We start from the raw sequence: 10,477 nt of genomic DNA, 5'->3' as shown, positions 1-10,477 counted from the left end.
CCCCACTTAGTGGGCTGTATGAGTTAACTAGCCACATTGTGTCCATTAGCAGGAAAGGAAAGTGACAATGGAGGGAAGGAAGAGAGCAGTGTGTGCTATTAGAGCCAAGGGCAGGTGCTATTGAAAAGCAAATTTCTGCTAATTCAGAAAAGTTCTGGGTCTGGGTGGACGACAGATTGGCAACCGTTGTGCTGTGACTTTAAGCACAGTGTAACCCTATGGGAGGTGCTCTTGTCACTCAAGTCTCACTAGCCAATCAGGCCCTCCCGGCGACCTGCCAGTCAGAAGTAGTGCAGGGTCCTTCCTGTCACCATCTTCAGGCTCGGCTTTGAAGAAAAGCTGGCGTCGTTGGTTTTGTGTGCTGTGCTGTGAGTGCTGCTGCAGAAAGCTGAGCAGAAAGCTTGGAAAGCTGGAAAAGCACAACATGGTGAGTGAAGAGCTGCTGTCCCCAGACTGGGAGGAGTGGTCATTTCAGTCATCGGAGCCAGTTTAGCGGGTCCTCCCTTGGCTGGGTGGAAGCCAGTGGACAGATGCAGAGTTCTGCATGTTTTTGTATGGTACTTCATGATCCAGCGTGGTTCTGCTCAACCTGCATGCTCCATTGTGTTTCTGTAAGGTCCTGCACTGTCTTTGCAATTCCTGAGCTGGCAGGCTTTGTGTAACTTCACTCCGAAGGCTGCATCTATGTAGAGCATTGGGACTATGACTGTGCTTTGAAATAACCTTGTTGTTGACATCACTGTGAAATGCTGCCATACTTAGTGATTCTATTGTTGCTACGCAACAAATATTTGCCAGATTCAGATAGCCATGGTTCTGTATCTTTCGCATTTTCCTGAAGTATTGCACTTTGAACTTTTGACATTTAAATTTAGGATACATGTGACATAAATTCTGTGGAACTCATAAACAGTATCTCCTTTGTAAAGTAGCACTCCAAAGCTAAAATGTGACGTAGAAAAGTAGAATTAATGGTAATAGCATTTATGGTACAAGGTGTTACCAGTTATTTGGACACATTAATTCACAAAGTAGCATTTAAATAAGGGAGGGTTCCATCCCAAATTCCCCAAAGATAAATAGTATGCTGTTAGAGATAAATTTGATAAGATATAAATGTTTGTTCCTCAGGATTAACCAGCTATATTCCTATAACAAAGGAGACAACCCTGATTTATAATCAGCAGAAAGGCCCATCTCTCCATTTATAAACAGGCCTCAAATGATGCTCAAGGGACCATTACAGGGTCACAGACAACATTAAATCCTGATATGCCATAAAGGTATATTAATTCTAGAACAGGAGCATCTCCAGTCTTTTTGAAAATCAGTTTTTAGTCATGGTCTCTGATGTTTCTTGAGGTGAACTAGAACCCTGTCTGTGGCCCCACAGGGCATTGCCCTTGTTATCCTTCTGACTAACAACCCTAAATCTTGGATTATATATTATAATATATATATTGTGCAGCACCACAAAGTTCTAAAATTACCAGTTTGTGTCATATAGTCCATTGCAGAACAGGCAAAGGATTTGTGTGTGGAGCATGGCTTCTCCCTTCAGACTGGTGGAAGAGGAGGGACAGTGTACTGTGTACACTGCAGGGGGAAACAGACTAGACAATAGCTTGGTCATGACTGAACTTGAAGGCAGTGAACTACACAGGTTTTCGTTACAAAGAAGGACTGATGGGCCATGGTGAGTGACTTTCTCTGTAATTTTCCTGCATGTGTTAATTTCTTCCATATGAATAAAGACAGACAGTATTGGTGGGTACAGTTTAGAGAGGATAGCTTGAACTGCTAAGTATTCAGTTTTCCATTAGCGAACTCTTCTATGCAGATATGTGCAATCCTGGTTGACACAGTTAAGTCATCAGCTCGGAGGCTTGAGGCATAAGCCAATGGCTGTAGGTCTATGCGTCATACACTCAGTGACTAACATTTTACATGGGACAATGTCATACAATCTCTTATTAATGATATTCACTTTACTATGGAGGTGCCTACTCCATTTCAAAGTCAGTATAGATAAATTTTCTTCCAAGTATTTTTTATCATTTTAAAACATCCATTATTGATATTATTTTAAAAATTCATTTTCTTACATGCATTGCTGTTTTTTTCTATTTTTCCATGTTTCTCAGTTTAAGAATTTCATTCCATTTTTTTTTCTTAAGTGCTGTTTATTTATCTTTTTATTTATATCAGTTTAGAGCAGTGATTATCAACCTTGATCATGCCTCCATTTGAGGGATCAAATGACTGCATCACAGTACTGGCCTAAGATGGTTAGGAACCACAGATATTTATATGATAATTCATAACAATAGCAAAAATATAGTTATAAAGAGGCAGTGAAAATACTTTTATAGTTAGGGGCATTACTATTTGAGTCACAACACTCAAAAGGTTGAGAATCACTTGTTTAGAGAAATGTCTCTTGTAGCTCAGGGTTGTCTCACACCATAAAATTGAGACTTGCTTTGAACAACTAATCCTGCCTCTGCTGCTCACTACTGGGAAGACAGTTCTGAAACTCCTTCTAGACTGGGCCTTGTTTAGTCTGTGGGAAGGAAAAATAGATTAGTAAATGAATATCCTTCAACTTCTCAAGATTTTATTGTGAATGTAAAAATGAAGTGGGACCTTTGTAAGAAGTGTGTTTACTCACCAACTGTAAAACAGGTGTAGTCACAGGATAGAAAGGGATGAGCTAGAATGAGGGTGAAAGCATTCCTGCTGTGACAGTAGATGATGTTAGTGAGGGAATCAATTTTAGATGACCAATAAATGTTATCACTGGCCAGCTCTTGGGTCCCCAGACCAATCAATCAAGAATGTGGATAAAGAACAGAATATTTGAGAAACAAAATTACTAGTTACACCAGTTCAACATAAATAGCAGAAGTGGATAAAATGATGTGACCCTGTCTAATACATGACTGTGTTTTCCAGGTTTAAGATGTATACTCCCGAGAGAAATGATATGAGTAGGACTTGGTGTGCTTGAATACAAATCCCTAGTCTCTGGAGCACATGGCCATAAAGCCTGTTTCAATTTTTTAACAGAATTATTGGGGATTATGTTTACATTATTTTCAATATCTCTTTCCTGCCTCCAACCCCTCCCATAGACCCTTCCTTGTGTTCTAACCCATGGCCTCTTCTTGTTTAACAACATTTACTGTTTGAATGTGACCTGAGTGTGGTTACAGGATCTTCCAGGTATGAAGTAAAAAATTGGCTACACTGAACATTGAGTGTGTAATGGAGTGTGAACACATATGCTTGCAAAAGGAACAGGAAGTGCTCTGGGAGATTGGAGAATTTTACTAAAGTACCAAATCCCCAGATTAGCATCATGTCTGAACATAGTGTGAAAAGAAAAACCTGAGGGTTTTGCTCTCTGAGTCATTTGATCTTTGCTCACCCAGTAGGGTAACTTTTAATGTTCTGAAATGTAACTAGGTGGTCCTAGCTAATGAGGGACTCTGGGAATCTTTAGCAATCAGTAACACCAATAGGAAGTAGCTTACTGATTCTTTCTAGGATTCTCTTCTTGTTCTGCTGTAGGGAGATTTAAGGAATTCCACAAGCCATGCCATGCTGAGTGTGGGGCCACTGTCACCAGACCAGGAAGAAAGGGTTGGCTGAGCTCTCAGAGCTGCTTGGTCTGGGATGAACCATGAGCCAGACTGACCTTCTGTTGCTTCTGTGGTAACCTGGGTAGTAGCCCTTGTCCTCTGAGCTTTGATGAGTGTTGATTCTCTGGGGAGGAGGAGGCTCTGCCATCCTGGCATGGGGGACTATGTGCTTATAATATCACTGCATCATGCTATGTAAATGAGAATTGCTTTGAACACCCAATCCTGCCTCTGCTGCTCATTGTTATGTACACAGCCCTGCAAATCCTACCTGTCCAGATAACAGAATGTAAAAAAAAAAAAAAAAAAAAAAAGCTCTTTGTGCTTTGGACAAGGAATAGCATGTGATCTAGGAGAGTGGAAGAATGTCTACTTTAATACAAACTTTCATGACTAGGACCCTGTTTGCTGGGCTATAAGAGCAGAGCTAAAAGAACTGTGCTTTCTGAATCATTTGATCTCTGATTACCCAGAAGGGTAGCTGTTAATATTCTGAGACCCAACGGGATAGCCCTAGCCAATGAGGGACTCTGGGAAAACTTAGCAATCAGAAGTCCTAGTGGCAGATAGCTTGAATGTTCTTTCTAGGATTCTCCTTTGCTTCTGCTGTAGGGAGTTATAAGGAAGACCACAAGTTATACAATGGTGGGTCTAGGGAGTTCAGAGGACTGTTGAGCTGTCATTTCTACTGGAATTTGGATGGAATACAAGCCAGACTGTGGTTCTGTTGGTCCATATAGTGGCCTCAGCAGTTGTCTTTGTCTTCTGAGCCTTCCTGTGGATGGGGAGGAGGAGACTCTGCAGCCCTGGCATGGGAGGATATGATGCTGAGAGTATCACTGTTCAATGTGCACACATGAACATGTTTTTGGTGTGGAGTGAGAAAACAGATTAGAAAACTGAATGTCTGGTTTCTACAAGTTGTGAACATTGAACTCCTCTTTCACATTTGTCTTATAAATGCTACAAATAATTTAGAAACTGGTAGAGAGATGGTGATGTGGATTGTCTTTCAGAAATATATGATTAGAATGCTTCCAGCTTTCTGCTACCACCAGCCAAAATGGTGTTTTGCAGTGAAATTTCATTCCAGGGCACAAAAGGAGTTTCTGAGCTATGGAAGTTTATCAGGTGTGCATGGTGTTGTGTGGGTGGATAGTGCAGAATCTACATCTTGGGCCATAATCCATGTGGCAGGAAGCATTTATCATTAATAAGAAGTCTTTGTTTCATGATTTGGGAGCTGATTGGTGGCCCAAAAGAAAGCATGCTACATGCCTCCACTTACTCTGTCTCAAACTGGTTGTTTCACTTTTCTTACTTATATGTCTATGCACATAAATGTGAGCTGCTGAGTCTATTTGGCATCTCTTCTAATCATATGATTTCAGTGTAGGCCACTTTGTTTTGGATAACCAACTAGGAGGCTCATCCCTGGGAAAAATAATTTTCCCTCTTAATAGTCATTAGTTTCCTGGAGTACTTTGTCTAGGGAGAAGGTTTCATTAGATCCTTCTTCTGAACCTTGTATGTTTCATTAGATCCTTCTTCTGAACCAAGTATGTGTACTTGCCATTTTGTCTCCTTCACCTGAGATTTTCTTGCAGAGCTCAGGGTCTCTCTACGTTGCCATCTGTGACTCTGGGTTCCCAGCTCCTGTATGATTCTAGATCCGGAGGTTTGGGTCCCCTCTTGCAGGGCTCTGTGGGTGCACTGGATGGGCTGTCCTGCTGTCTCCACTGGCCTTGATCATAGAGCAGCTCTCCAATTTAGCTGCCAAGCACCCCGCATTCTGCGCCTTTCCTCAAAAACTGAGGATTCCCAGGTTATCTGTGTCAGGCTAAAGGTAATGTCTTGAGGTGTATTTCCAGAGAGGGGGAATGTCTGTGAGCAAGTTGTGTTGGTGTGTCTCTGTGGGTCTTGCCTAGGAGTGTATCTGGAGATTGCTGAGCTTGTGAGGAGAGGACTGGAGGAATTTCTGTTGAGTTTGCCACAGGGAGATGGTGTGTTTAGTAAGTGATTTGCAGGCTTGGCCCCAGAGAGACAGGAAGGCAGGGCTGCAAAAGATCACAGGCCTTGTGCACCGAACTAGCTCTTGTCTTGCCTATCTCAAATGACTGTGGAGCTGAAGGGGGCATTGAGTGTTACCTGCCATGATCATTTTCAGTCTTAGAACTATTCCTTACAAATGTCCAGGACCAGAATCAAGCTGAACAAGGAATTACCGAAGGCTGGTGATAAAACTCAGGGAGGTGGAGGTCTTAGTGCTGCTGCTGTAGATGTTAGGAATATCACAATGCAGGTAATAACCCAGGAACAGCTTGCCATGGTTATATAGGTGAGAGTCTGATGCAGGAAAAATGAGGTAGGTGTCCACCTACCATTTTAAAGGACTTTTCTGCTACCAGGTTACCTTCTGATTCTTTAGCCTCTAATCCACTCTTCAGACCCTTCTTTGAGTCCAAATTCCTTCTAAATATTTCTTGGTGCCCAGCTGTTTTACAGAACTTTCCATGGGTCCCCAGTTGTCTCTGAGATTTCAGGTATTGATAATCTTGTAATGTTTCCAGCACAGCATGGGTGATCCTCATAGGTGAGCTCCTTGGTAAAACTGGAAGTGTTATAAGGTAAATAAAATCATAACTGTTGTTCTGAAGCATTTTCTCTTTTGTATTTAAAACTCTTGTTATATTGGCTACTATCAGAATTATGGAGCTTGTTGATATTATAAATTATTGCTGTTTCTATAGATTGTGGTTTTGGTCTCTTAGAAAGAGTTGTGGTTATTGCAGTCAGAATGGCAAAGACCTGCCAAACAGCTGACAGCAAATGCTGGAGTGGAAGTGAGGAAAGAGTAATGTCACGAGCAAGAAGGTAGGTATGTGTGGCTAGTGTGACAAAAGTTTTATTTTATGAGGGTGATGGTCATCACACCAAGTTCACACTCCCGGTTCCTAACTAAGGTCCTAAGACTCCTTCTTCAAGGCTGCTCACCTGTTCTAAGTATGTTTGCTAAAGGTCAGGTCCAGTCTCTAACAGACATCTGTTTTGAGAATTAGGATCCTGGGGGAGAATTTCCAGATGCTGAGTAGATCAATGTGTACAGATGTACAGAGCAGAACATTGCTCATGATTTCTGCTTATGTACTGTCCAATGTGTGTCATGGGGTTCTAAGATGGTATTTACAACTATCTTTCTCTACTACCCCTTCTGTATTCCTTCCACCCTCTGCAAGCACTTCAACAGATTTTTTTTTTTCCTGGAGGAGTGACCCATACCTTCATTCCTGATGGGTCTGTGCCTTTTGTCATCATTCCTGGATTAGATTGTTGTAGTTTTCCATTAACTAATCACAGGGCGCAATAGCGCCTAAAGTATTTCCTGCACTACAGGTATAATCCTTCTTTTTTCTATTATGGAAAGACAGTACAATTTCCCCATTGTAATCTGGATATATCTTCCCTCCTAAAGGTGTTATTCCTTTCTTTTCTCTTGGTTTAAGGGCATTTGAAGCCCAAATGACTGGGGGAAGTCTGAGTTTCCAGATCACTGGAATGTTGGTTGTGGTTTCTGTGAGGAGCACTCCCCACTCTGGAACCAAAACTTCTAGGCCAGCAAACTTAGAGTTTTGAGAACAGAAGCAAAAATTTTCCTAGTTGGTCACTAGGGGTGACATGAATGGAACTGTTTCCTTTTCCACTCCTTGATTCGTGGAACCATGGATCCTGGCTATAGGAGAAGCGATATTAAATATTGAGTGTTGATTCAGAGCATATACTGCCTTCTGGAGAACCTTGCCCTAGCCATCCAGGTGCTGCCACCTAGTTGGTATTGTAACAGATTCTTCAAAAGACCAAAAGTCATTCTATCCTTCTATCAGGCCAGCTTCTTCAGGATGCTGGCAAACATGGTAAGTCCAGTGGATTTCATGATTGTGGGTCCACTGTCATGCTTCTCTGGCTGTGAAGTAAGTTCCCTGGTCAGAATAAATACTGTGTGGAATACCATGTTGGTGGATAAAACATTTTGTAAGTCCACTGATGGTAGTTTTGCAGAAGGATTACATGTAGGAAAGGCAAATTCATAATCAGAATAAGTATCTACTCCAGTAAGGACAGAGTTGTCCTTTCCACAGAGAAAGTGATTTAATGTAGTCAGCCTGCCACTAGGTTGCTGGCTGGTCACCCCTGGGAATGGTGCCATATATGGGGTTCAGTTTTGGTCTCTGCTATTTGCTGATGAGGCACTCAGCAGCTGCAGTAGCCAGCTTAGTTGTGTCAAGTGCAAGTTCATGTTTTTGAGCTCCTGCATAGACCCCCATCTCTGTTACCATGGCCACTGTGTTCGTGGCTGGGAAAGGAGGCTGACTGTCCACAGAAAGAGTCATCCTATCTATCTTATTATTAAACTCTTGCTCAGCTGAAGTCACCTTTTGCTGACCATTAACATGGGATATAAGTATCTTTACACCCTTTCTCTATTTAGAGAGATGTATTCACTTACTTCTTCCTAAGATGTCTTTATTACCAATTATCCAATCATGCTCTTTATGAGTCAATCTTTTGGCTACAGCTCATCAATCAGTGAGTAGCTGCACATTTGGCCATTTCTCCTTCCAAACAAACTGGATGACCATGTGTGCTGCCTGAACTTCTGCCCACTCTGAAGATTTCCCTTCACTAGTCTCTTTCATGGTTGTCCCAGAACTGGGTTGTAATGCTTGCAGGTGTCCACTTCTGTGTGGTGCCTGCATGATGTATAGTACCATTAGTAAACCAGGCCCTAGCCTTCTCATCCTCAGTCAACCGATCATAGGGAACCCTCCCCACATGAAGCTCTAGATGTGTGCTTGATAGCAGAAGGCATTGTAACAGGAGTAGAGACCATAGGCATTTAGGCAACTTCTTTATGTAGGTTGCTTGTGCCTTCAGGATCTGCTTGGGACTAATCACTTGAATACCACTTCCATTTGATAACAGATTGCTGCTGTACATGTCCTACTATATAACGTGGTGTGCTGATAACGTTGAACTCATGATTGGCAGTTCAGATAACATGGTAAGGTGATGGCCCACTGTCAAATGTTCAGTTTTTCTCAGTGGCTTGAATTGATGGCATGTACTTCTATGCTTGGCCATACTTATTTTTTGAAAATGGTTCTATGGGCACCAGTGGCAGACACTTGAAATGACTTTAATAGGTATTGTATGGTTCCAAATCTCCATTAAGATTTGTTCTTTTACTACATGTCTCTCTCTCTCTGTGTGTGTGTGTGTGTGTGTGTGTGTGTACCATGTACCACAGGCTATAAAACTCATAATGATCTTCCTGCCTCTGTGTTCAGATTGCCGGTACTAGAAGAATGTACTCCCACCCACAGCTTGAAACATAATATTTATGATTTAAGTCTTCTCTTCTTATGGTGGCCAGGGAGGCCAGGAGATGATGTCAGAACCCCTGATACTGGAGTTGCAGATAGTAGTGCACTTCTATATGTTCTAGGAATGGAAGCTGGATGCTCTGAATGAAACTTCAGTGCTTTTAACTGGTAAGGTATTTTCTATCCTAAATTTTCTATTCTTGATTATGTTTCCTGTCCAAGGCAGCCTAGTCATGGTCAGACACCTGGTGCTGGTTAAACAGTAGAATTCTCCTCGATGTGAGAGAATAAGGCAGGGAAGAGCTACTTAATTATTTGTCCAATACAACATGGTCAGCCAATTATTCATATATGTACAACCAACATAAATGGATGCAGCAGGTGGTATTCATGTATTTTAGCATACTTATTCACCCACACTTAAGAAAAAAAAAATTTAGAAGGGATTTGGGAAGGGACTGAATGAAGAGATAAAAGGGAAAAAGGGGGCTGTAACATTTTTTAATTAGCAATTTATGAAAATAAATTTTAAATAAAAAGAGGGGCTGGAGAGATGGCTCAGCAATTAAGAGCACTGGTTTTTTTTATAGAGGACCCAGGTTCCATTTCTAGAACCCACATGGTAGTTAACCATTTACTGTAACTACAGTTCCAGGAATCTCCTGCCTTTTTCTGACCTCTGTAAGTACTGTGCACTGACACGTGTGGAAAACACCCATATAATTTTTTTTTTTTTTAAAGTTAGAAAAAGGGAAGAATGGAATTTTCTACAGTGATGTTACAGTGCTGAGACAGACATCAGCTAGGGCTAGTTAAAACAACATTCCTACAGTCTTGCATGTTAGGAGCTGTGGCCTTTCACTGAGTCAGCTGGCTCAGAGGCAAAAGCAGCTTCATTCTGAGGTTAATATAATTCATCGCAACCATTCATCTAAGGTAAGAGTGTACAGTGCTGTTCAGTGACTTTTCCTTGAAGGTTTCTGTATTTGTGTTCTCTATCATTTCCATCTGTGAGAATGGCATTGGTACAGTTATCTTTTAGATTGAACATTAAGATTTAGAGGTGGCATAGAGATTTTAAATGTGTCTTTTATTAATTTTTAGCTAAGATCTTGTGGTAAAAGATGAACATGACAGAGGCTTTTCTTTACATCATTATTATAATTTATATACATTTTTGCATTGGCACTGCAGTAAGAATACCCCTAAATGTTTCTGCTTTTACATTGTGACCATGTTCAGAATTGGATATATTTACTCTCCTGCTTAGGAATAGAGAGAATTCTCCATGAACATGTTCAGATTGAAAGAATGAATGGTGCTGGTTGGTCAGTGGAAGAGTCACGGGCCATGGCTACCAGAGTTAGAATTGGCTTTATTAGAAAGAAGAGGGGAGAGAAGGGGGAAGGCAGGTCTGGTGGGGGAAGGAAGAGGGGGAAAACAGACAGCAGA

General features: G+C 41.4%; 1 protein-coding gene across 2 annotated transcripts in view; it reads left to right on the top strand.

Annotated features, from left to right (window-relative positions):
• The first annotated feature begins 303 nt into the window (after positions 1 to 303).
• LOC118576003 (zinc finger protein 431-like) overlaps positions 304 to 10,477 on the top strand; it is an 81,579-nt gene continuing 71,405 nt past the window's right edge. For both annotated transcript variants that reach the window (XM_036176385.1, XM_036176384.1), the window contains exon 1: positions 304 to 427. In XM_036176385.1, the coding sequence (XP_036032278.1) occupies positions 425 to 427 (3 nt within the window). In that variant the 5' untranslated portion in view covers positions 304 to 424. The remainder of the gene's footprint in view (positions 428 to 10,477) is intronic.

Source organism: Onychomys torridus, unplaced genomic scaffold, assembly GCF_903995425.1.
Source record: "Onychomys torridus unplaced genomic scaffold, mOncTor1.1, whole genome shotgun sequence".
NCBI lineage: Eukaryota > Metazoa > Chordata > Mammalia > Rodentia > Cricetidae > Onychomys > Onychomys torridus.
The sequence above is the reverse complement of the archived record's forward strand: the minus strand, read 5'-3'. Positions and strand labels throughout refer to the sequence as shown.